Consider the following 27,664-nt stretch of genomic DNA (forward strand, 5'->3'; position numbering starts at 1 on the left):
CTCGGTCTAAATGATAATATCATGGGAATTGGTAATATATCTAGAACCAATTCCGTTAACATTTTGGATATAGTTTCTAAAACTGTTCGTAAAAACCGTTCTCACGGTCGTAGAACAAATCGCAATCAAAGAAAATTTCGGGCCAATCATACCAATATTTCGGACCTAATTTCTTTTTCAAAAAACAACGGCAGACATTATCTGTTAACAAAACTCTGTTCGTTACCGGTCAATAAGTTAAATAAAATTTTGGAGGATTGCAACACAATTTCATATAGCAGTCCTAAGTATGAAATTGTTCAAATTATTATGGCATATTGTTATTCTAGGTTATTTTTCCAAAATTGATCACCCTGAAGATCATAAAAAACATTTTATTAAAATTAAGTATGTCAATAAAGGCTTTGATTTTGTAAATATTGCCGGTATATTTAACGACCATTCTGTTAAAGAACAAATTCCTGGTTATTTTGACAATACTGAGCTACCTCTTATTTGTTATATTTACAAGAAATCCACCCGGAAATTTGTGTTTAATTATAGTCAATTGTGTAAAGATGTTAATATCAGTGAAAATACACCTACTTCGTGTAATTGCACTAATTCCGCATATATTTATGGACCCATTTCCCATGTTATAACAGGAGATCTTAACATCGTTCAAGACCGAGAGTTAAAATCATTCCTCAGTAAAGGACCTAAATATCGTCCCCCGTCAATTATTAATTGGAATGAGTGTCGTAATAGCATCCACGACTCACTCAATACTTACTGTATGAAATGGATAAAACGGGAAAAAGCTGACAAAAAATCTTTGGACTCTTTTTTAATTCTGTAATGAAGATAGTTGATATACGTATTCAACATTTTAAAGAACATTTTACTATTAACAATAACCACAATAAACCAATTTCTCGTATCAAACATAAACTAAAAGAACTAGCCAAGGAATTTGTTTTTGTCCCGGCCGATAAAGCTGCTAATAATATTTTTATTGTTTGACGTAAATTTTACATTGAGGTTCTGAAAAAGGAAATCACGAATTCACCAACATTCCAACTGACTCCATTTTCAGAAAACGAAATCTGTAACAAACATAAACTTTTAGCCACCGCTTTACAAGCAGAGCCAAATACAATGAAAGTCCCAACTATGTATTGGCTTCCGAAGCAACACAAAACCCCTTACAAATATAGATTTATTTCGTCTTCAAGCCATTGTTCAACTACTAAATTGTCTATTCTTCTTACCAGCACACTTGGTACAATTAAAAACCTTATAATAAATTGTTCAAATAAGGCCTTCGAAAATAGTGGAATAAATTACTTTTGGAGTGTCAAGAACTCGTTGGAAGTACTTGATAAATTGCATGCTCATATTGGTGATTTTGAATCTGTTCAAAGTTTTGATTTTTCTACCCTGTATACCACATTGCCTCACATTCTCATTAAGAAAAAATTCACACACCTTATTAAATGGGCATTCAAAAAATCAGAATGTGAATATATATGTTCAAACTCTTTTAGGTCATTTTTTAGTAGCAATAAACAAAAAAACTATGTTAATTGGACATGCTTTGATACTATATATGCCCTTGAATTTTTACTAGATAACATTTTTGTTCGCTTTGGGGATTCCGTATATCGTCAGATTATCGGAATTCCAATGGGGACTAACTGTGCACCACTTATTGCGGACCTCTTTTTGTATTGTTATGAGTTACAATTTATGACAAAAATAAGCAAAGACCCATCAAAACAACATCTGATAAACAAATTTAATAATACTTTTGGATATTTGGATGATATTTTGGCTCTCAATAATGACGACTTCAGTATGTATATTAATGAAATTTATCCTGCTGAACTTACTTTAAATAAAGCTAATACTAATAATGACCACTGCCCTTTCCTCGATCTTGATATCTATATCACTAACGGAAAGCTGAATACTAAAATTTATGATAAAAGGGATGATTTTTCATTTCCTATCGTTAATTATCCGTTTTTTGATGGTGACGTTCCCTTGTCACCATCTTACGGTGTTTATATATCTCAACTTGTACGATTCGCTCGTGTTTGTAACAATGTTTTAGATTTTAACGAGAGAAATTTATGTATTACTGAAAAATTATTACACCAGGGTTTTCGATATCACAAACTAGTCAAAACTTTTACTAAATTTTATCATCGGTATAAAGACATCATTCGTAAATATAGCTCAACATGCAGACTTTTTATACGTTCAGGTATTTCACATCCAATTTTTTATGGGAATATTCTTTATAAAGCACAAAGGTGTCAGTATTCACCTCAGAAACTTACAAAACCTTTAAATAGACTGATTAAGAAGGGATATAATAACGATACTGTTGTCAAGTCATTAAAGATTGCATATTTTGGCGTTAATATTGAGTCACTGATAAGGTCTTTGCGTCGGAACTAAAGACATTTATTTTAAAAACAGTTGTTGGCATGACACGGGTTATGTTCTTCTCATATATGTTATGATGGTATGATACTAAACCCCTAACGGGAAGGATTGTGCCTGATGTTCATATGATGAAATCATAATCTTTCAGTCAGTTTAATTGAAGTCTGGAGCTGGCATGTCAGTTAACTGCTAGTAGTCTGTTGTTATTTATGTATTATTGTCATTTTGTTTATTTTCTTTGGTAACATCCTCTGACATCAGACTCGGACTTCTCTTGAACTGAATTTTAATGTGCGTATTGTTATGCGTTTATTTTTCTACATTGGTTAGAGGTATAGGGGGAGGGTTGAGATCTCACAAACATGTTTAACCCCGCCGCATTTTTGCGCCTGTCCCAAGTCAGGAGCCTCTGGCCTTTGTTAGTCTTGTATTATTTTTATATTAGTTTCTTGTGTACAATTTGGAAATTAGTATGGCGTTCATTATCACTGAACTAGTATATATTGTTTAGGGGCCAGCTGAAGGACGCCTCCGGGTGCGGGAATTTCTCGCTACATTGAAGACCTGTTGGTGACCTTCTGCTGTTGTTTTTATTTGGTCGGGTTGTTGTCTCTTTGACACATTCCCCATTTCCATTCTCAATTTTATTATTTATTTACAGAAAATTTACTAAAATCAATTACCCTATTACCACCACAAAAATTAATTACCCTACTACCACCCAAGCCCTTACCCTATGACTTTTTTGTGTCATTTATATAACTATAAATGCTTGTATATTACCTTTGACTATATATTACTTATTAATACACATTTATAGATTTACACAGTAAAATCTATATAGGTCTTCCAAGTGCAAAGATTATATCTAATAAAGTAAACAAAAATAGTTGATATATTAAGGTGAGTAATGTCTTGTTAATTTATAGATCATTGTATTTTACTTAATCTACTAAAGCATCTACTTAAGCTTCTTGTATTTCTTAAGGTTACATGTCGGATTTATTTTTCACATAATCTGCGAAGTAAAAATTTGTTTAGTAATGTTAATACGTTGAAGATTATTCAAAATGCAGGAATATCATGATAATAAAATAGTGTCCATCTATCCATCTTTACTTAACAAATCAAAACTGTTAATATCACATTAGATAATGACAAAATAATGATGTTCACAAAATAGTAAACTATATCATTATCACGATATTTATGCATTTTGAAGGATCATCAACGTATTGACATCCACGTTTACAAAACAGCTCAGACTGCCGTTTCATAAAACGATCGTTAGCGTAGGTTTGAACGTTAACCAAACGTAACGGATCAGTGTTTTATAATGAAAATTTAAAAAAAAATTATAAGTAAAAAAAAACCTGACAACGCTATGACTAAAAAGAAAACAGACCAACAGAAAAAACAATACACAAAGAATAAACCACAATACAGAAAAACTAAACACTGAACAACACGACCCCCTCCATATCTGGATGTGATCTCAAGTACTTCGAAAGGGTTAGTTGATCCTATCCCACACGTAGCACCATTCCAGTTGTTCACATCTGTACACACTCGTTGACAAGCCTTGTTTGAATGTTGCTACAAAATACTAGAAGTTCACAATGGAAAGCATTTCTTTTGTCGTAGAGTATTGTTTTCAACCGATCCCCATAGTCAATTTGAATTTCGTAGATATGAGTAAAACTTAACTATTGGTTTTTTAGTGACAGGACATTATTTATATAGCAGAAAGTGAAGTTTAAGGATTATGCTATCGTAGATATGAGTAAAACTTAACTGTTTCTGTTGTATCTGTTGTATCCTTTAATTCAAGTGAGATTGGATAGATGCATTAAACAGCCGCAAAACTTTGTATGGTTTAGTGACAGGATATTATTTATATAGCAGAAAGTGAAGTTTTGGGATGGTACTTGATTTTTGGCATCTCATTGAGAAACTCATGCATTCGTTTTAATAAAGGATTAATTGGGAAGAGGAAGGACACAGTTATTCACCATCGGAATTCCAAACGTTTGTTACAAATCATTAATATAATTTTAAAGATTTGAAAAATTAAACTTTTTTTTTTAATTTCAAGGGCCACATGTTCTCTTTTGTCATATCACACTTTTCTAAATGAGCCAACAATACCAAAGTGATATTAAAAATCATCAGTCGAAAATAAACTGACAATGTCTTGGCAACAAATATAAATAGAATGACAGACAAACAAAAGTACATAAATCTCAAGACCCAACAATACAAACCCCACCAAAACCGGGATAATCCCAAGTGCTCCGATAGGATAAGCAGACTCTGCTCCATATGTGGCACCCGTCATGTTTCTAATGTAATTAAACACTGTGGAACTCTTTAGACTTAAGTATAAGGCATATTCCTACATTTTTCTTTTTTTAAAATTAAACTTCCACAAACTTTAAAGTAGAAATAATAATTCTCCGAGATTTGGTTCTTTAGGAGATCGTTTGTATTCTGTTTTACACACAAGGCTGCGTAACAGATGCAGTGAACTGCGTGCTGACTTGTTCAAAGCAAATTTAATACAAAATGCAAATTGTTCAATGGTTTTATTAATGAAAATGTTGAACACTATCTTTTATATTGTATTAATTTTTCAGATCAGAGATGTTTAACGAGATTAATGTCTTTAATGTAAATGTTACTATCGATTTATTATTATTTGGTGATGATGCTTTACGTACTGAAGACAATGATATTAGTTGTTAATATAAAAACACCAAATGTTTTTCTTTGCATTGACAACCTTAATTCTGTTTCCAACACATGTGATTAAAGATAATTCTATATACATGTAATGACTATAATCAAATGATCGTGTTGAATATTTACTGATAAGTTATGTTATCAATAACGATTCACTGGATTTTAACGAAAGAATAAAGAATAAGTTTCAAATTTATACTTCCCATTGTGCAGCTGACATCCTTTTCGTAAACTTGGATAACATATTAAGATCCCACGCTTTTTTACGAGAAAAAGACATACACTTATTCAACTGTTATGTCCACAAGACAAAATTTGCGCATAGGTAATTCCACTAAGTATTCGGTGTGTTTGTGTCGAATTTATACTGTAAAAAGATGCACTCGATTAAAATCCATTGTTTCTCTATTAAAGTTTTCTTTTAATTTCTTGTCTTTATTCTTAAATTATTTGTTAGAATGAAATATTTGATGTGTTCATTAATTAATGTGTATATTTTGTTTTTGTTATGGAGAAGACATTACTAAGTTGTTAAACTTGTTTCTGATCCTTTTGTCATTTGGAACAATAAAATATGTTTTTATAATAAACCCGATGAAAGATTTGTACCGGTAGTCTTTTTTTTTTTTTTTTATCAAAGATTTAACTTTAACGAATGTTTTGAATTCGAGATAATGATGATGAATAATAGCTATCTTTGATAACACTGATACCTCAAATTTATCATATCACAAATTTAATCCGTGACATCGAATTTTAAAATTTGTGATGATAACTATATTCTGTGAGCTAGATTTTTTAAAGACATGATTTAAAATTTCAATTATATAGATATAGGAAGATGTGTTATGAGTGTCAATGAGACAACTCTCCATCCAAATTACAATTTATAAAAGTAAACCATTATAGGGGTCGAGGTACGGTCTCCTCTGTTTTTTATATGCGTAAGGGTAGATTTCTTATATTTTCATGTCCTTGTTAACAAACCGACTTGATTTTACTCGCACTTTTTCTAAATCAATAAAACATGATACACTATGATAAATATGATTGTCATCAAACTGTATCTATTGATAAAAAACCACTAACAGTGTATATAACAAAAGGTCAAAATCCCTGGTCTAGACGTATCTTATATCATTTGAATACATAAAGTTATAAAAAAAATTATTATGTATTAGATTTTCTAATAAAGATTACTTACACTATTGTTCTAACTTCCAAAGTTTTCAGAATGTGGATTTATGTGGCAATATCAATTTTCCTGTGGCTGTTACTTAAATGGTATCGAAATAAAGAAATAATCGGTAACTATGGAAACCGGTATATTGTTATAACAGGCTGTGACTCAGGATTTGGATATTCCCTCACAAAGAAGTTAGACGAACTAGGATTTTATGTTTTTGCTGGATGTCTAACGGATGAAGGATTGGCCAAATTAAAGGAAGTGACATCGTCGAAAGTCAAACCAGTCATGCTTGACGTATCAAAAACTGATAGCATCGAAAGAGCTTTTGAATTCGTTCAATTGAATTTGCCCCAAAATACAGGTAATGAGCTATATCTATTAGGTTGTACTTAACAAGATTATTTCATTAGAAATCAACGATAAATAAAAGTATCACAATAAATGTTATCAACTAATTTGAAAGGAGCTTGCTTCTATACATTATAGGTGTAAAAACATTCAGGCAGATCAAGAAAATAGCTACGGATTTTCTGATATAAGAAAACAAATCATAAGAATACCATAGCACTACAATAAATATATATTTAAACATTACTTGCTTATTTTGGGATGATAAATGAATAATGTATGAGATGTTTACTTTTCGTCGAAACTATTGGTCTTCTTTTCCAAAAATCATTTCCTTTCCTTGTATATTTATTGATTTGTTTTTTTTGTCTTGCAAGGAATCTGGGGAGTAGTTAACAATGCTGGAATAGCCGGACCTGTTGTTCCCATTGAATGGTTAAGCAAAACAGACTATGAAAATGTATTTGAAGTAAATACTTTAGGTATGGTCGAAACAACCCGTATCTTTCTTCCATTGGTTCTCAAAACTAAAGGTCGAGTTGTCAACATCACCAGTGTAGCAGGGCGTGTAGCTGTATTATATGGTCCGTACACCGTATCTAAGCACGCTGCTGAGGGATATTCTGATGCGCTAAGGTATGACGTTAATAAAAACTGCCATAAAAGCGCATGAAAGAATCCCATCACTAAGAACCAAAAAACATTCTAACGAAAGGAGTAGGTCCAGTAAGACCCCTTTTTTGGCCCCAAAATATAGCAGTTTTGTAAAATTGTAAAAACTTGTAGTTATTTATTGGACAGTAGAATGCTTCTGCTACATAAATATGGGCTGTTTTTTACAATAAGGTGCACATCTATCGGGTACTAGCATCTTTAAGTCATGCTAAATTACTGAAATCTTCAAAATTCTATCATTTTAGTTAAATTTTAGACGGTTTTCGTGTGAAACGAAAGTAGCCGCATTCGTGTTCATCCTTAATACTTAAGTGTAAGTTGTATTTTATGATAATACATAACATATATAAAGGTTTAGGATGAACTCGGATGCGGCCACTTTCATTTATGACAAAAACTATCTGAAAAGTGACCTTGTTCGGCATTTTTGGTAGATTTTTTCATATTTGAGCTTGAATCGGATCGTTTTTAATGACTAACTCAGTTAAAATCTTTCACATAAACTAATTGATTCAAATGAAATAGACACTTAAAAAGTGGTCAAAATCTTACGTCAGATGAACCTGAAATTTGAGGTCAAAATCGGTCCTTACCGGACCTACTCCTTTGAAGTCAAACTATTGCTGCCGAATATATGAGTAAAAGGAGAAACATGGTAATGAACGGTACACTCACTTTATCAGAAAGGCAGAATTGAAGTGACAAACTGAGGAGTAAATGTCACATTTTAAATTGAGAATGGAAATGGGAATATATAACATTTAAATATAGAAGCACCTGCTATTTTGAGGCAATTGAGACGCGTTTCGAAAATATAACCTCATGTATTGGTTGTTTTGAGTTATGAATTAATATAGATGTCTGATACTATAATGCTTGTTCCAATACATGGACTTCCAACATTATTTAGCAACATTTCAAATGATAGGATATTCATTAGGATAACTTCCACACTGATGATGGTGTTCTTCTGTGACTAGAAAAGCCTAAGTGATCCATTTTCTCCAATTCCCGTTAGGATTTGCAATTTTACAGAAAGAAAGTTTTGACCGTAAGCGCGCTTTTTTCTCTCTCATTTTTACTCATTAGAGTCCACCGTTTTATACAACAATTTTCAGTCCTATTTATCATTTAGAAATTTTGAACAAGATATTTAACCGTGATAAATTTCCTTTTGACAGCATTTTAATTGTAAGAGATAAAGGTTTGCTTGGTCTTAATGTTCCGTTCCTTGTCTTTCAGACGCGAGTTGTACAAAAGAGGGGTATCAGTTCATATCATTGAACCCGGGTGTTTTCAAACTCGTATTACAGATCCCGATGTCACCTGTAACACAATAGATGTTTACTATGACAAGCTTCAAAAGAATATACAGGATTACTTTGGACCTGGATTTCTTAAACAGTGTAAGTCTGTAAACAGTCTTTTATTCCTTTGAATTGTAAAGATTTATGTTTTATTAAATCCATTGAAAAGGATTGATGAAACAAATTAATCATATTTATAATCCTAAAAAATGGTAATATTGAAGCAAATCAATATTTTATAATTTGAAACATCCCCTTATCAAGAGCATCTGATATCATAATCTGATAATCTGATAGTCATATCACCACGACTGTCAGTAATTGATTTTAATTTTTGCTATAATTTGTCAGTGTATCTTTGACTAATGAATGGTTGTCCTTATTTTAGTAGCATCCAAATCGGTTTTTAGTAATCCTTGATAGAATCTAGTAATTTTATTCTGGTAATGATTAAGAATCCAAGGACATTAGATGTTTGAAGTTGTTCAAAGCATTAACTGTAGTTCTTTTAAATTAATGTGAAAATGTAAATACAAATTAAGAAAAAATATCACTTAGAAACCAACGTTATACTAGTATGTAAAACGAACTCAGAATTAAAGAAAAGGAAGCCATCTGTATATACATTTGTCACCAATCGTTCTAAATATACCATGAACAAACATTATGCGATAATTTAACCACTGACAAATTTTCTGACATAAAGAAGCCAGATAAGCAGGCAGTTAGAGGAGCAGGATCTACTTATCCTACCTGAACTCCTCATATCACCCCAAGTTTTTGATGGGGTTCGTGCTGCTTAGTCTTTTTTTTTCTATATTGCGTCTTGTGTACTGTTATTTGTGTGTTTTCGTTCGCGCTCTTTTATGATTTTTCGACTTTCCACTATTATCATGATCAATTAAAAAATTCAAAAAGGATGACATTATACAGGCACTTAAAAATTAGAACTGGCTAGAAAAATATCTATTATGTAAAAAACAAACAAAAGACGTAAAAAAATATGAACGCATCAATTATTTTTTTAAATGGATGCTTGCTGTTCAATAGGTTACTCTTCTTGTACAATGTAAATAGCTTTATTGTGGCTAAACCGCAAGTAATGTCAGAAATGTACAGATTACAAAAATGGGTTCTGAATGCCAATGAGACAACTATCCATATCATGGTAAACAATATAAGTTAAGTTAAGTGTGTTTTATTTGATATTACATGAATGACATACAGTGTCCTTATAGGAAAACAACGGACATTTGAAATATCTGTATTAAAATGTTCTCTGCATTAATTTGTCGTTTTTTTGTGTTTGTTTGTATGTTGTTTTTGTTTGAGATCTTTTCAGCTATATAATGAACTATAAATTACTTTTCACATCTATCGAATGGAAGCTTACGACAGTGTACACAATTAAGAAAACTTATATATAAATAAATTCAGACCAACAAATTTCCATGCTGGTGTCTTCGAAACGTTAATATATATATATTGTTTAATTTATTTTTAGATAAGAAATCGGTCAAAAAAGGGCTAACTATTGGAGCGTGTTCTAATATTGACCATGTCATTAATGCATACGTCCATGCACTGACAGCCAAGTTTCCTAAACATAGATATTTAGTAGGATGGGATGCAGGATTCTTAGTGCATATCCTTGGTCGACTACCAGAGTGGGTCGCTGACTATATATTTGCTTTCAATATACCAATTCCTGATTTAAAGAAGACCAACTTAGAATAATCATAATGCAAATTATTATCATGAATTTTCTCACCTTTTGTGTTGTGAAAGGAGATATCTTTTTTTTTCATATGTAAACTTTTCAGAAATTTGTTTAATCAGTCCTTATTGAAGTGATTAGCCAATCAGAAGACTCACTTGTCTATACATGTTCAACATTATTACTTTTTTTAAAAGTTCAAATCAGTCTTGATATTCGGTTTATCCAATCCACTTTAAGATTTGATCTGAATGCCATACTCGATGAAATTCTCTGTCGGTCGGACTAACAACCGTCAGGTAATGGCGACGAGTAGAAAATGTAAGCATAGCTGGTTTTCATCCCCCAAATATACTTGTTTAGATGGAGCATTTCCGATGAAGGTAAAAGAGGGACGAAAGATACTAGAGGGACAGTCAAACTCATAAATCGAAAATAAACTGATAACTCACTTTTAATGTGCGTATCGTTATTCTTTTACTTTTCTACATTGGCTAGAGGTATAGGGGGAGGGTTGAGATCTCATAAACATGTTTAACCCCGCTGCAATTTTGCGCCTGTCCCAAGTCAGGAGCCTCTGGCCTTTGTATGATTTTAAATTTTAGTTTCTTGTGTATAATTCGGAGTTTAGTATGACGTCCATTATCACTGTACTATTATGCATAGTTTAGGGGCCAGCTGAAGGACACCTACGGGTGCGGGAATTCTCGCTACATTGAAGACCCATTGGTTGCATTCGGCTGTTGTTTGCTCTATGGTCGGGTGGTTGTCGCTTTGACATATTCACCATTTCCTTTCTCAATTTTATGATAACGCCATGGCTAAAAATGAAAAAGAAAACTGACAAACAGACAAACAATAGTAAATGCTAAGAAATATATTTCGTGAGTACATGTATTGGTATTCTCTACTAATATAACTACACTTGATCTGTAGCTCTACTAGTGGAAATATTATAACTTTCTGATGACTTACTATCAGTGGTGAATTTTGACATTTAAAGTTTCGCTTAAGTTATTTCCTTTTTACCTTAGAAACGTATTTTTGATTTCAAACATTATTAAAGAGAAACTATCAATCATAAGTATTTATATTATAAAAAAACAAATCATCCATATGTGCATAAACCCTAAGGCTTCTTTCAATTTCACTCCTATTGTGAAGCGTTGCTACATAACATCCTTTTAAGAACCTGTCATCCATGTGTAGGGCGGAGCAACAGTTTTAACTCAACAAATATCTTAATACAAACTGTGTTTTTTACAAACGTTTTAAGATGCTTATGTGTTTAACATATCTTTTAGGGTAATTAATTGATGTTGCTCTTAACTTATAGAAAAAAATATTATGATTTTAGTCCAAATATGTTAAGTTACGCCTGTTTACAGCTTCATAGCTAATTCACAAGTAATCTATTTGCACTCAAATGGGCAAACAATGTCAGCTAATCATTTATCTAAAAATTAACACTAGCTTAGATGATTTCAAATATCAGTTTTTCTATTTTTGTCGTACTCATTGAAGACTTAAGTTATTTTTAAATTCATAAGTATCTTCCGGTTAGTATTTGATGTAAACATATGATGTACATATAGTCTAGTAACCTTCTAATATGCACTTGAGGTAAGCAAAAAAGTTGTGTTATGTAGTTTTATAATTAAGTTAAAAAAATTGCTTACTCTACTATGCGTAGTAAACGTGGCTGCATGTAGATATTTTACTTTTGTTTACTGTTTTGATACATTTACTAATATTTATGAATTTACGTAGAGTATATTTTTTACATGGTCACAGAATGTTTATCGCAGTTAAGTTTATGAAATGCAGAAACTAATACATTGCAAGACACAAGTTACAGTTGAGTCTTTGCGACAGAAAATACAGATGCAAAAGAGAATTACAATATTATTTTGCCTAGAATGTTTAACAGTGCCATAAACTTGTTCATATACATGTCAGAGATAATGTCTCTGCACAAGTATTTCCTAGGTTTTGGGGAGGGTTACGATCTCACTAAAATGTTTAACCCGCCACAAATTTTGTATTTGAGACATACGAGCGTTTCGTATGACTCATCAGTGGCGCTTGAATAACAAAGAATTAAAAAGGCCAAATAACGTACAAAGTTGAAGAGCATACGAGGACCTAAAAATCCTAAAAGTTTTGCCGAATACAGTTAAAGTCATAAGAAACGAGTGACCGATGAAAAATAATGTTCTTCCAATTCTTGAACCAATGCATACAAACATCATAAACTTAGTCTTCTGTGCTCGAATTTATCATTTTTTTTCGTGTAAATTTTGTATAATCGTCAATTTTTTTTTCAATCGGTCAGTGTTGTTGTGAAAATATGGCAGGTAATTAAAGTTCGTGTTTTGAAGCCGAAGTTTAACGATTGTCACCTGTTTGTCAACAATTGACAAAAAAATAAACAAAAAAGTATGGAAATTGAGCACGTGTTTAACATGTAAATTCAGATAATAGTTTATTTTAAGGACATCCATGCGTATTGTGGTCACCGGATTTTTACGAGATGGGTCACACTGAGGTCACCTTGCATACGGAAAATATGTCGGGGGAATTGCTTGCTGGAAGGAAGCAATTCAAATAAGTAAACTTCTTCTAAATATGAATAAATTAAAGAATTTTCTTCAGAAAAAAGTATATGTACATAAGTTTTATAATGAAAACTATCCATTGAGTTATAAAAAACATATGCATTATTTTTTTTTTATTTGAGGTTTCTTATGACTTCAAAGAAACATATTATTGTGGACGAAAAACCGTATTTTTTTTTTATGTTTTATAAAGAGTTAACTAATAATTATAACCACATCAATAATAATTCATGTCAACACAGAAATACTAACTATTGAGCTATGCAAAGCTAGGATTGGGGTGTGTATGGTCTTTGTAATAGACTGATATTTTGAGATCATCCAAGACATTTAATAAAAAATCGATATTTATTTACAACCGAGTGCTGGTTATACTCATGTCTATTTCCTCCCGATTTCACATGTATGCAAGTTCTTTTAAACAATCGACTTGATTTCATCCGCAATGTTTCGGAATCAATATTACATCATTATAAATCCGATGATCACCAAACTGTATCTATTTATAAGGAACAGTGTATGGCAAAATGCATGTCTCTTGTCTAGACATATTCGTCATTATTTCAATACTTGCATTGAAGTTATAAAAAATATTATATTATAGATTTTCTTATATATATCAATTACAACGTTTTCCTACCTTCCAAGCTTCTCATCATGTGGATTTTCGACAATAGTAATTTTTCCTATGGGTGTCAATTAAATAGTTTCGAAATAAACACAGAATCGGTAACTATGGAAACCGGTAAATCGTTATAACAGGCTGTCACTCAGGATTTTGACATTCTCTTTCAAAGAAGTTAGACGAACTAAAATTTCATGTTTTTTTTCTGGATGTCTAACAGAGGAAGGATGTGCGAATTTAAAGGAAGAGACATAGTCAAAAGTCAAACCTGTCATTCTTGACGTATTAAAAACAGAAAGCATCGAAACGGCTTTTGAATTCGTTCAATTGACTTTGCCCAAAAATGCAGGTATTGTAATCTTTTTCTTATGCTTTACACGTATAGCAATCAATAGTTCAGTATAACAACGATATGTCAAGAGTGTAGCATACTATGTGTTTAAACATTGTTAAATTGTATTAAAAGAATTGAAAAGAGCCTGCTTCTAAACTGTTCCTATTCAAAATGGGAACCAAAATCGATTTCCAGAGAACAAAATGATTGTAAACGCCGATTTTTTTAGAAAAGGTCTAAAAAGCATTAAAGTGCTTCCTCTACTAGAGTTGAGGTGAAAACAACGTAGATTATTCAAATAAATTTTCAACTGAAAAATCTGGTTTTAACCAAATTTCACTAATACAGATCACATCATATTGGAATACATTGCACATGACGAACTCAATTTCGTCTAGCTCAGTTCGGTTAAACTTTAATAGGCTATCAAAAGAATATAAACTACGTGCGTTAAAGTGATGTACAGAAAAACAGAAAATGAGAAAACGGTAATAACTGAATAAAAGACGTACACGTAAGGTGATTGTGACGAGGTGTTACTCAAAACTTAAGAACTGTTTAGTCGTAATTGCTTTGATGTAATAGTTTTATGAAATATTCCGATACCCGCTCTATACTGATCAACCCCGATCATAGGTGAGCAAGAGGAATGCTGCAGAATTACGGATCACTACATATGAACAATACATAATATGTAAACAAGCAGTAAAAAACAAGTATACAAAAAAATACAAGCAAGGTACTCTTAGCAAAAAACAATTAAATGAACACAGGCAAACAGATATCATATGCAAACCATAAACAAGTAATTAGGAGGAGGAGTTTATACCACATATAAAAAAACACTTGATACTTTGATGGATTGAGAAGCGTTCAAATAACAAGACCTCACTCAAATTATTAGTCGTTTTGATATAAACTATTATATATATATGTGACCTTTTTTATGCATGTTTTATTAGTTGGTTTCCCCAGATTGTCAGCAACCTTTCAAATCTGCAAGACATACTAAGACTGACATATCGAGAGTTATCTGAGTAAATATTACATATTGCCAAAGTTAACGCATGATACTTTGAACACGAAAATAGATAATAACTTCAATCTTGTTCCGCAATAAAATAATATCACCATTTTGATATACGGAAATGTATAGAAGGATATTTGTTTGATCTATCCTTCCTGAAGTTGTATTAAAAGCAAATTTCTTTTTGCTAACAATATATATCTTTCAGAAACTCTGAAGAGTTGTTAGTCACACCTGCCAAATTATTTAATAAACATGACATTCAACGAGTCTGTGACTTAGATGTAGTGTCAATGATTCGACGGAAGTGATTTTATTCATTATGATTACTTTTAAACAGATGAACCTGTACCACTGTGATTAGAAAAGCGAATTTGGTTCCTCTTTAAGTACTATGTTCTCCAAATCTCCCTAAAGTGTGCAGTTTGACAGAAAGTAACCCGTTTCGACCGATGACTGACAATACAAATGTTCTCTCATTTAGGAATAGGACCCCAATTTCAAAGCATACCGTCTTATACAAGAATTTTCAGGTTCAATGGGTCTTAATATTTTTATTTCTTTTCTTTCAGACGCGAATTATACAAAAGAGGGGTTACTGTTCATATAATTGAACCTGGATGTTTTAAAACTAGTACAACATATCCCGATGTCATCTGTAACGCTATAATAGATGATCACTATGACAAGCTTAACTTGGATAGACAGCGCAACGTTGGACCTGGATTTCTTAAACAGTGTACTTTTTTTTACAGTAGTTAATACAGTATAACGCTATTTATTTATGTTTATCTAAATCATTAGATAGAATTTTAAAACATAATTTAATTGATCTTGATAATCCTTCAAAATGGTAGGATTAAAAAGAAATCCATGCTTAATGATTTGATATGAAACGAGTTTGCTGTATACCTCCTATTACAAAGATCATCTGATAATCATAGCACCCCGACTTCTAGCGGCATGTACACAATCCAATTACTTTAGAATAAGGAAATATCGTATGGGTGCCAATGATACAACTATACATACAACGGCATACGATAAAAGATTAAGTTCTGTGTTTTATTCAATATTTACCTGAACGATATACTTATACAAAAACACCAAACAGTCGTAATGTATGTCATAATATGTCCTGTGCATTAGTTTTTCGTTTTTCAACTGCTTTTTTTTTGTATTTTTCTTGAATTTTTATCCAAAATATATAGCAAATAAGTCATTTTTTTTGAAATTGAAACAGACATATAGAGGTTTGGCTTGCTATAAAACCAGGTTCAACCCACCGTTTTTCTTGAAATGTCCTGCACCAAGTCAGGAATATGGCATCGTTTTCAAATTGTCCGTTTCTTTATATGTTGGCATTAGTTTTTTTTGCACTTCAGCGTTTATGATGTGCCGTTGTATTCCTCTTATATCTGATGCGTTTCCCTCGGTTTAAGTTTGTCACCCGTTTTTTTCTGTCCTAATTGAGTTATAACTTTTGAACAGCGGTATTCAAATTTTGCGTTTATTAACGACAGTTTATGATGAAATTGACTTTAACACAATTAACAAAACTGATATATAAATAAATACAAGTTATCAAATTTCAACGATGAATCTTCAAAATTGTTAATATTAATTAATTCAGGTTCAGATAAGGAATCGGTCAAAAAAATTATTGCAACATGCACTAGTAGCACGATTTCAGTCTGAAACGGTCATTTTGGTCTGATCACATCTTGATTGACTGGATTTACCGCTAGAGGAAATCGTCGAGACATTTTAGACCGTTAAGACTGCGTTACGATCGATAGCCGCATCAGGTAAATCAGTTCGTTAAGGCATGTCCAGACGGAAAAGACTGAATCGTCTAGCGGGCTGTTTAGACCCGTTAAGACAGTGTCAGACCAAAACAGACCATGGATACAAAATTACGTTCAAAATTTTCAGACCCTGTTTAGATCCGTTCAGTATATCGGTTTGATACCACGAGTTGCGCCCCTTCTATTCGATAATGCATTTTAGATTAATATACATGTATTTTAATATAATTATAATTTGAAGTATATTTTGGTTATTTAAAAGATAAATAAGGATTAAATCTTCTGTTGATTCTTTATTTCTTTTCTTGTTTTGTTGAGGAACTACTAAATTATTCGTCTATATAATTGTTTATTTTTTAATAAATGTTAGTTTATGTGAATATATATATTGATAATTAAATGCAAGGACGTATGTTTATTGTATACACACCAAAATGTATGCCATCAATCGGCGTTTTACGTTTCCGCAAATTGGTATTACTTTTCCGCGAAAAAAAGATGACGTTTCCGGAAAAAAAAGTTTACGTTTCCGCAAATAAATATCTTACTTTTCCACAAAAAAAGTAACTATTCCGGAAAAAATAAATTACTACTTTTCCGCAAATAATTAAGGAATACTTATTGATCGAAAGCAAAGCTATAATAAAAAAAAATATGTGTTAAGTGAAAGGTCATCATAACATGTAAGTAAAATACATCATTAAAATTTAGGAAAACGTATGTTCAAAAATATCTTGATATGAGTTCATTAGTCAGTTCTGGCAGATTATGTGTAGCCAAAGTCCATAGTAGCAAATTCACCGTTTACAAATTTTGTATTTTGTTCAGAAAGGAAGTCCATCTTCTCCTTTTCATATTTTCGAACGGGTGCTTTAACAGTTAGAGTTCTCGTCTTTATGTAAGATGTTGTCTTCAGTTTCAATAACACATCGACAAAGACAAAAATGGTAGGATGGCTAGCGTAAAACTGCTCGTTCATGTATAGGCAGGAAAAGACTCGACACCATTCGTTGTTCTCTTTTTCTCGGGGTCAGGGGTGATGCCCAAAGGGTTGGTGGAAATCTCTCAATTGCCATCTATATAAAATTCCAATATAATTATAATTGGGAGACCTCATGCACTTATCGTCAGATGGACCAGGAGCATCGGCAATTAATTCAACAAAGCATTCATTTATCATGTCAGTTGGCAAGTAAGCCAAACCAAAGATTTCTCAATGAAGTTTAACTCATCCTTACCCGAGTCAGTAGTTATATCTAGTAGCTATACTGAGATCAGAACATTTTCTTTATCAAAAAGAAAAAAGAAATAATTTATCATATCTGTACATTCAAATCTTTATAATTTACCAGGTAAATTTGCGGAAAAGTAATAAACACAAATTGCGGAAACGTATATTTGAAATTTGCGGAAACGTAGTATTGGGACTTTGAAAAATTAGCGGAAATGCAATATGCCCCCATCAATTTAACCTTAAAATGTGAACACCGGTGAAAATGTGTTTCGTATTTGAAGATTAAAAAGTAACGGAAAATCCTAAACGTTACCTTAAAAAGTTAAGGAAATGTTGTATGATTTTTTTTAAATTTAAACATATTTATTTATAGTGGATTGGGAAACAAGTTTTGCAACTTATATTAATCCCTTTCCACTTTGCGGGTGCGAGTGCTGCCTTGTAGCGGCATTAGCCTACTCTTTTTCGAAATCTACAAGGGTGTCTTTAACGTGCAAGAGATGTGGCTGATTGCCAATGAGACAATCCACAGAAATGCAAAGGAGGCAAATTAACACATGCATATTTTTGTTTTATGTATTACAGTTGCTTTAATTCGTTATCTGTTGATATATGTCATAGTTTACCGTGGAAGCTGTTGCTTTTTTATGTTTTTTTCGTGCGAGTTACTCTATTAAACTTGGAAAAAAATATTCTCGACATCCGGAAATTAAAAAAAAAAGACTTCCCGGATCCCGAAAGCTGATCATGATACTGCATTCAGTCTCTGTCGGGACCGTGTTAAAGTATCACCGTATAAAAATGTTCATTCAAACAATGTTGTATCCTTATAAAATTTATTTTCTAATTCATATAATATGTATATAGTACTTAGTATATATGTATGGCGTTAATTTAAAAAAAAATCTGTGTTAGTTAAAATGGTCGAGTTCAAAGGCACGTGCTAGTAATCAACCGGGTCAACAGGTAACAAAATCAATGATCCATAACGTAAGAAAGAACATGCCTATTATATTTTACAATTACTCTCATCATCATTCTTAATAAAAAGGTGCCGTAGGGCTAAACGTTAATAAAGAACTAATGAATTTGTGTATACACGTATTTAAATAGTGATGTCTGACCGTCAGTTTTTAATATACATGTCTTTGTTTTTGTTATATTGAACAAAATAACGAATTTGAATCTATTATACGTTAAAGGTTCTTACAATGTCATATGTCTAAACACTAAAAGACCATGCAAAATATTTGAGCGCCGTAGGGAAAATCATTAAAAAACATGTACTGTTCGGAAGTTTGTTTACTATTCAAAAGAAACTTTTCGCTTCTCTACTTGTATAGTTTAGAGATTATTCCTTTAAATGATGTCAGTTACTTAGAATATAAAGTAGTGTGTATCATTGTATTCTATTTATTTGGCTAATTGTATAATTATAATATACATTTTGTATTTCACAACTATATATACTATAAGTTGTAGTGTGATTGATTGTTGGTTGTTTAAAGTCCAGTGGCAAATACTTCATGCATATTCAGGACCAGCTGTAAGTTTATGACATATATGGAACTCACTGGTGTAGTTTTCACGTGTTAACATGGATAAAAGAATAATTATTTCTTAAAATATCGAAACATCAGGGAGGAAAGGCGCATGGATTCCCCGCACTTATCAGTTCTTTTCTCTGTTTTGTGTTAAAAAAATAATGGTTTCTTTTCGATTTTTTTTATATATGTTTTTATAATTTACGATAACTGTGGTGTATACCTGCTGTCAGACGAAAGAAACATATGTGCCCTCTAAAAAAAATTATGGATTTTTTGCTTTCGCATTGACGTTTAACACACCACTTTAATTACTTACTGTGATATGTATGTAGAAATTCTGGAGTACTGGAAAATGAAGGATGCAAATCCAACTGACCAAGCTTTGAATTAAAATGGTCATTAAATAACCACACAAATAAAAGAACAAGTGTTAGTGTTGGAATGACATATACAATATATCACCAGGTGCATTGTCAGAGAATTATAAATTTTGATTTTACTTTGGTAACTAGACACAATTGAAGAGAGGCAGCCCAATCTTTTCTTCTTTGTGTTACGAGTACACATAAACTGATCTTAGTTATTTCGTGAAGCATTTCCTTTAAATGATAAAATCGCGCGCGATTATCTAACAAATACTCACAGTGCAGTGTACTGCAATCAGGCGCGGATCCAGCCATTTTAAAAAAGGGGGTCCCAACCCAGAGTAAAAGGGGGGGGGTCCAAGTATATGCTCTATTCAAATGCATTGATCGGCCAAAAAAAGGGGGTCCAAACCCCCGGAACCCCCCTGGATCCACCGAGACAAATTATATCAAATTATAGAGCAGTCTAACGGCTCCAACTCAAAATTTGAACCATTCTATGTTGGGGGTTGGGGTTACCATTTAGTTCGAAAGCTCAAAGTATACAAGCTGTTTCACCCTTTTTATTGTGATGATTGGGAATTTTCATTAAAGGGAAACTTCGCAAAAAAATCAAAAATTGATATTATGTTCATTCTGTATAAAAATGCTCAAATGCATGAATATTAAAGTTTAATTCTGCTAGATAAGAGATCACCATCGATTTTGAATTTAGAGTATCAATTCTCTACGGTCGGCCATTTTGTTAGTTTCTCCGCTTTGCACCCAAGATATGTCTAAGCTGAGATGTATTCCATTTAATTTCTTATAAATCGTATAGGGATCTTTATCCTTGTTTTTTTTTATCTATTTCCATATCCTTGTATTTCTTTTATCCATTTCCATGACACTTCACCACTAATTACGTACATCTTGATGGTTCATTCTTGCTATTCCTACATTTTGAAATTTATAGGTAAAATAGTAAAATTTTATGTAGGAGTTCCCAGAATTTTGTGTAAACAATGGGATTATGTAGGATTATGTTATGACAACATTAAACTAATGAGATCTAAAGAATCAAGGTAAATGTAGGTAATTCTTGTAGAAAATAAAGAAAAAGAATAATTTATATCACAATCTTATATTTCATTCAATAATTTCAACGGCACAGTTAATGTAAATAATATTCAAATGCACAATATGAATTCATAGAGCTCTATAATTGCATGCACAAATAATAACATTAGATGTAAGTTTCATTAAGGTCTTTCCTCTCCGCGAGGAAAGACCTTATTGTTTTTCGCATGTTTTTAAGGTCTTTCCCCTACATGGGAAAGACCTTATTGTTTTTCTAATGTTTTTTTTTCTTTTTTTTCTTCCAGCATTTTTTTGGCACGCCCTCCTACCGCTTCTATTGGAGTTATCAATCCCAAAATTGAACCATCGATAGACCTCAACATGAACTTTTACCAGATGAACTTTTGTAGGATTTCACCTGCCCCTTAAGAAGTTATCTCCCTTTTATTAATTTTTTTCAACATGGTCCCCCCAAAATGTGTTTAAAGATATCATGACTTTATTTGGACAATAGGTAGATCTCACAATGATGTATTACCATATGAGGCTGCATAGGATTTCATCATCTACTTTGAGAGTTATATCCCCTTGAAGCAATTTCTTTTATTTGCATTTTTTTCAAAAAGTATCAGAGATAGAATTTAATTGAAAATGACAGCATGTATTAGAACAGAAGGCAATGTTTATAAACATAAACAATTAATTTGTTACTAACCCTTATAAGGAGTTATTTCCCTTTAAAAATTAAAAAAAATAATTCAAAAATTTTATTTCGAGAACCGGAAGTCATAGAGACTTTGAACCTTCACCAATAATCTTTAATTCATGTGACCTTCAATATGCATCCAAGGTCAAAGGTCACAGAGTGCAAAAAAAAATTACGCTGCAATTTCAAGCTTACATATTAGGAAAACGATAAGACTTTGCTGCCTACATACAGCGTATAAAATGTTCCTCTCGACGAACTCTATAATTTATATAATAAGCCCAAAAATGTCCGATCGTCTGTTCAAAAGTTACAACGGGATGATTATTAAAAGTAAAGTATTTTGTGTATATCTTTTTAAAGGTAACAGATATCAACCTACTATGAACTTAAAAGATGATCAGTAGTTCAAGACCTTCAATTTGAGGTCAATGTCAGGTCATGATGAAATTTCACCTTGACCTTCACATTATACTATGACAATGACCTTGTGATATTTATAAGGTCAAGTGGTCCTGCGTTGAATGGTGATAGTCCCATGTCTTTACGACTTCCGGTTCTCAAGTTTTGTATTGCATCATATATTTGATGATTAATTGTTACCTTAGTGAACTTTATAATTGTCTTAATTCTTTTTCTATAATGTTGTCCTTTAACTGTAGATCATTTATCATTTAACAGATTTGAGATATCTATTGTCGTTTTAGAGATAATGCAATTTTAAGTTTTGCGAGCGGAGGCATGTATTTCTGAATCATCAAGAGCTTACCACTTAAAATGTTTAAGAAATTGAAGAGGTTGACATAGTTATATGTTTGACAAAATACCAAAAACATTCCATTTAAAAAAACACTAAAAAATTCAATTTGAAATTTTCATGTTTTGCATTGACTTTGTAAGTTTCATAATTTCTATTTATAAAGTTGATATTGCATCATTATTTGCACTTTGTCAAATGGGGTCATCTGATATATCAAATTGAAGGTCTTAATAAACTCTACTTAAAAATGAAAATTTGAAACCCCCTTTTCATCCATGGGAGACGGGTGGGGTCATTTAGTGCAAACATTCAAATTTCTCAGATGGTAAGGTTGTCGCATATCAAATGAAAGAACATAAAGCGAACATTTCAAATTTCAAATTGACGTCTCCCAAAAATGAGTTGGATGGGGTCATTGAGTGCAAAAAATAAATGTTCTTTTAAGGTAGGGTTGTTGTATATCAAATGAAAGGTCATGATGTGTACATTTCAAATTGCAAATTCCTGACCTTCAAAAATTAGTAAGATAGGGTTATTGAGTGCAAAAATCAAACTTTCTAGAATATGGCGTTGTCGCATATCAAATGAAAGCTCATCTACTCTATGTTACATATATAATAATTCCGATCTCAAAAATGTAGGCGGATGAGGTCATTAAGTGATAAAAGTAAAAAGTTTCAGAAGGTATGCTTGTCGTATATCAAACGAAAGGTCGTACAAAGTACATTATGAAAGCATCACTTTTACAGGAAAGACCTTTCAATTGTTTTACAAACAATTGAGATACTAGTTTTTTTTTTTTTTTTTTTTTTTTTTTTTTCATCCAGCATTTGTTTGACATGGCCTCCCCTCGTTTCTATTGGAGTTATCAAGACCAAATATGGACCATCGGTAGACCTCATCATGAAGTATTACCAGATGAGGCTGTGTAGGATTTCATCATCCCCTTTAGAAGTTATCTCCCTTTTATTGGTTTTTTTCGACATGGCCCCCCCTCGTTGTTTTTGAAGATATCATGACCTTATTTGGACAATAGTTAGATCTCATCATGATGTGTTACCGTATGAGGCTGCTAAGGATTTCGTCATTCCCTATGAGAGTTATGTCCCCTTGAAGCAATTTCTTTCTTTTACATTTTTCTCAAAAAGTATTCAAGATAGAATCGATTTGAAAACGGCAACATGTACAAGACCAGATGGCAATGTTAATTAACATATACAATCATTTTGTTGTTAACCATTATAAGGAGTTATTTCCCTTGAAAAAATATACACAATTTTTGAAAAATTGTATCTCGAGAACCGGAAGTCGTAAAGACTTGGGACCTACACCAATCATCTTAGGTTTATGTGACCTTTAATATGCACCCAAGGTCAAAGGTCACAGAGTGCAAAAAAAAATTACGCTGCAATTTGAAGCTTTCATATTAAGAAAACGATAAGAGTTTGCTGCATACTTACAGGGTATAAAATGTTCCTCTCGACGAGCTCTACATTTTATACACTGAGCTCAAAAGAGTCCGACTGTCTCTTCAAAAGTTACGACGGGATGATTCTTAAAAGTATAGTATTGTGTGTATATCTTTTTAAAGGTAACAGATATCAACCTACTATAAACTGCAAAGATGATCAGTAGTTCAAGACCTTCAATTTGAGGTCAATGTCAGGTCATGATGAAATTTCACCTTGACCTTCACATTATACTATGCCCTTGACCTTGTGATATTTGAAAGGTCAAACGGTCCTGAGTTGAATGATGATAGTCCCATGTCTCTACGACTTCCGGTTCTCAAGTTTTGTATTGCATCATATATTTGATGATTAATTGTGACCTTGGTGAACTGTGAAATTGTCCAAATTCTTTTTCTATAATGTTGTCCTTTAACTGCAGATCATTTATCATTTAACAGATTTGAGATATCTATTGTCGTTTTAGAGATAATGCAGTTTGAAGTTTTGCGAGCGGAGGCATGTATTTCTGAATCATCAAGAGCTTACCACTTAAAATGTTTTAGAAATTGAAGAGGTTGACATAGTTATAATGTTTGACCAAATACCAAAAACATTCCATGGAAAAAAACACCAAAAAATCATTTTGAAATTTTCAAGTTTGTGAGTTTCATAATTTCTATTTATATAGTTGATATTGCATCATTTTTTGCACTTTGTCAAATGGGGTCATCTAATATATCAAATTGAAGGTCTTACTAAACTCTGCTTAAAAATGAAAATTGTAAACCCCTTTTTCATCCCAGGGGGAAGGGTTGGGTCATTTAGTGCAAAAATTCAAATTTATCAGATGGTAAGGTTGTCGCATATCAAATGAAAGAACATAAAGAGTACATTTCAAATTTCAAATTGACGTCCCCAAAAAAATGGTTGGGTGGGGTCATTGAGTGCAAAACATAAATTTTCTTTAAAGATAACGTTGTTGTATATCAAATGAAAGGTCATGATGTGTACATTTGAAATATCAAATTCACGACCTCCAAAAATTAGTTGGTTATTAAGTGCAAAAATCAAACTTTTTAGAACATTGCGTTGTCGCATATCAAATGAAAGCTCATCTACCCTGTGTTACATATATCATACTACCGATCTCAAAAATGCAGGCCGATGAGGTCAATAAGTGTAAAAAGTGAAAAGTTTCGGAAGGTATGCTTGTCGTATATTAAACGAAAGGTCGTACAAAGAACATTACGAAAACATCACTTTTACAGGAAAGACCTTTCAATTGTTTTACAAACAATTGAGATACTAGTTATAATACGTTATTCTGATTGGCTAACATGTTATTTCGTAAACAATTGCATCAGACAATAGCATTTATCATGCATGATGACACGAGGTCCCATAAAGCAAATAAAACAATGTGTGCTATGTACGACGTTATCAAAAAAGGCAGATTGCGCAATCTTTCTATTGAATGTCAAATTGAATTATTTGATAAGATTGTTAAACCTATTTTGATTTATGGGAGTGAAGTCTGGGGTTTTGGTAATAATTCTGTTATAGAAAGGGTTCATATGAAATTCTGTGAACTTTTGCTTAAGGTTAAAAATTCTACACCTAATTTCATGATATACAAAGAATTGGGCAGATATCCTTTGGAGATTGATATAAAACTCCGTATAATTAACTACTGGACTAAATTGTTGTCTGGAAAACAAGAAAAACTTCCTGCAATACTATACAAGTACTCATTGTATAAATATAAAAATGATATTACATGGTTGAAACATGTTAAATCCATTCTTGATGAATCTGGTTTATCATTTGTGTGGGATACCCAATATTTTGTAAACGATACATGGCTTTATACTATTTATACTATACGCTTCATACAAAATGTACTTCGGTCAACGCTTTTACCACCCAATAAATTTACAAAAAGAAGCATTCAATTCTTAAGTAATTCCAATTATTTATAATAATATATACAAGTATATAATATCATTTGAACTATCAATGTTAAATCATTCTTTAATCAAAGCAATACATGTTGAGTAACACTAAACAAAGCACCAAAAGTATACTAAATTGAATATAGATTGAATCGTTGGTTTTCCCGTTTAAAAGGTTTTACACTGGGGCCCTTTATAACTTGCTGTTCGGTGTCAGCCAAGACTCCATGTTGAAGACCGTATTTTGACTTATTTTTATTATATACTATTATAAATTGTGACTCAGATGGAGAGTTGTCTCATTGTCACATACGACATCTTATCTATCTATGGCTCAAACCGAAACGAAACGGGACAAAAAGGGATAAAAACACACTTTTTTTATATATTTATAATGGGCTTAATATGAGTCAGAAAAGAGAAGAATAGTGAGTCGCGTTGGGGTATAAGCGTGACGCTGAATTGCCGATTGTTTTTGTAAGCGTGACAAGTGAATGTTTAATGATTGTGTCGTGAAAACGAGAAATAAAGTATAGCAGGACACGGAAAATTTCAAAAAATCAGAACTGCATAGTATAAGCGGGATACGGGAATCTGACAAAGCAGTAAGCGGGATTAGGTATCAGACCCCCCCCCCCCCCCACCCAATGATACCCCAGAATAAGATATTTATTTATCTTCATCATATTGTTACAGTCATGCCTTCAATAACAAATGTATCCCATGCATGCATTTTTATATTTTTGGTCCCTTTTTCAAGTTTGTGGTCTTCAAATTTATAGACAAAAGTCCTTATGGATATTTGGGGTTCTCTGACATGCTGAATCTAACCGTGTATCCAGTTTAGGGATCTTTTGCCAAGTTACCGAAATAGCCCACATAGAGGTCCAAAGGGTCTAAGATCATCAAACATGAATTGTAGCATGCATGTCGTGTACAATTACCCAAATGTGCATTGTTTGACCTCTGTGGTACTGAGTATCCACGCGCGGATTTAGAAATTTTCATAAGTAGGGCCCAATAACTGCCTAAGTGATTCTATAAAAGTAACCAAATGTTTTCCCAAAAAAGGGGGCAACCCCCTGCCCCCCTAAATCCCCCCGTCGAAATTTACGAACATATATGCTTTTCAAGTGTGAAAACCATCAACACAATTTATACATAATCGGGAATGTCTTTAACAGAATAGTCTCACACCGTAACTATATCGGGCCCAACTATATATAATACTTTAGCTATTTGACCAACAATGTATAAAAAAAACAGAACGAATTTAATGTCATCTTTCCCTATTGTTTAATGTTATAAGTCTGTTTCAACTGGCAAGAATACCCATAAAGCGGACAAGCAGTTTGTTCTTTAAATTGCTGTCATTGAATATCAAGAAAGAAAATAAATCCCGAAATTGATTTGAAACTTTGATACTCGATAGTTTTCCTGGAAAATATTCACATCCCTTAGGGATTATTAGTATACGTCCAGTTGCGTACATATAACATGTATGTCGGAACAATTGTGATGATGACGAATTTCTTCCTTTATTCGAGAACAATCTAATTGATATATAAATGTCCATAAATGAGCCAAAGAAAGTTTTATATCGACCTGTATTTAAATCTCTTCTTCTTCTTTTGGTATACAATAGTCTTTCGACATTTGATGATTACATACTGTTGGCATACGTGGACTAGTCTACTACATGCAACAAAACTTTTACCCCAATTCACACAAAATGTATGTTTCTTTCTTATGTACAATGTATACATG

The 27,664-nt window shown here is 32.3% G+C and overlaps 1 protein-coding gene and 1 long non-coding RNA gene across 2 annotated transcripts; both read left to right on the forward strand.

The window, feature by feature from the left end:
- Positions 1-6,406: 6,406 nt before the first annotated feature.
- On the forward strand, positions 6,407-10,456 carry LOC134684619 (retinol dehydrogenase 16-like). The gene is made up of 4 exons (XM_063543918.1): positions 6,407-6,725; positions 7,090-7,348; positions 8,630-8,793; positions 10,199-10,456. Exons 1-4 carry the CDS (start codon positions 6,410-6,412, stop codon positions 10,429-10,431), a joined length of 972 nt encoding a protein of 323 aa, XP_063399988.1. The 5' UTR covers positions 6,407-6,409; the 3' UTR covers positions 10,432-10,456.
- Positions 10,457-11,976: 1,520 nt separating this feature from the next.
- On the forward strand, positions 11,977-15,702 carry LOC134683889 (uncharacterized). Its single transcript, XR_010101106.1, has 3 exons — positions 11,977-12,034; positions 13,634-14,003; positions 15,588-15,702. It is a non-coding gene; the product is annotated as an uncharacterized LOC134683889 (long non-coding RNA).
- Positions 15,703-27,664: the final 11,962 nt, after the last annotated feature.

Source organism: Mytilus trossulus, chromosome 9, assembly GCF_036588685.1.
Source record: "Mytilus trossulus isolate FHL-02 chromosome 9, PNRI_Mtr1.1.1.hap1, whole genome shotgun sequence".
NCBI lineage: Eukaryota > Metazoa > Mollusca > Bivalvia > Mytilida > Mytilidae > Mytilus > Mytilus trossulus.

What these genes read in the sequence shown, in the direction of transcription:
- LOC134684619 (XM_063543918.1), top strand. Translation starts at nt 6,410, where the DNA reads ATGTGGATTTATGTGGCAATATCAATTTTCCTGTGGCTGTTACTTAAA. An exon ending in GAATTTGCCCCAAAATACAG is followed by an intron (nt 6,726 to 7,089) that starts GTAATGAGCTAT and finishes TTGTCTTGCAAG; the next exon opens with GAATCTGGGGAGTAGTTAAC. An exon ending in GGATATTCTGATGCGCTAAG is followed by an intron (nt 7,349 to 8,629) that starts GTATGACGTTAA and finishes CTTGTCTTTCAG; the next exon opens with ACGCGAGTTGTACAAAAGAG.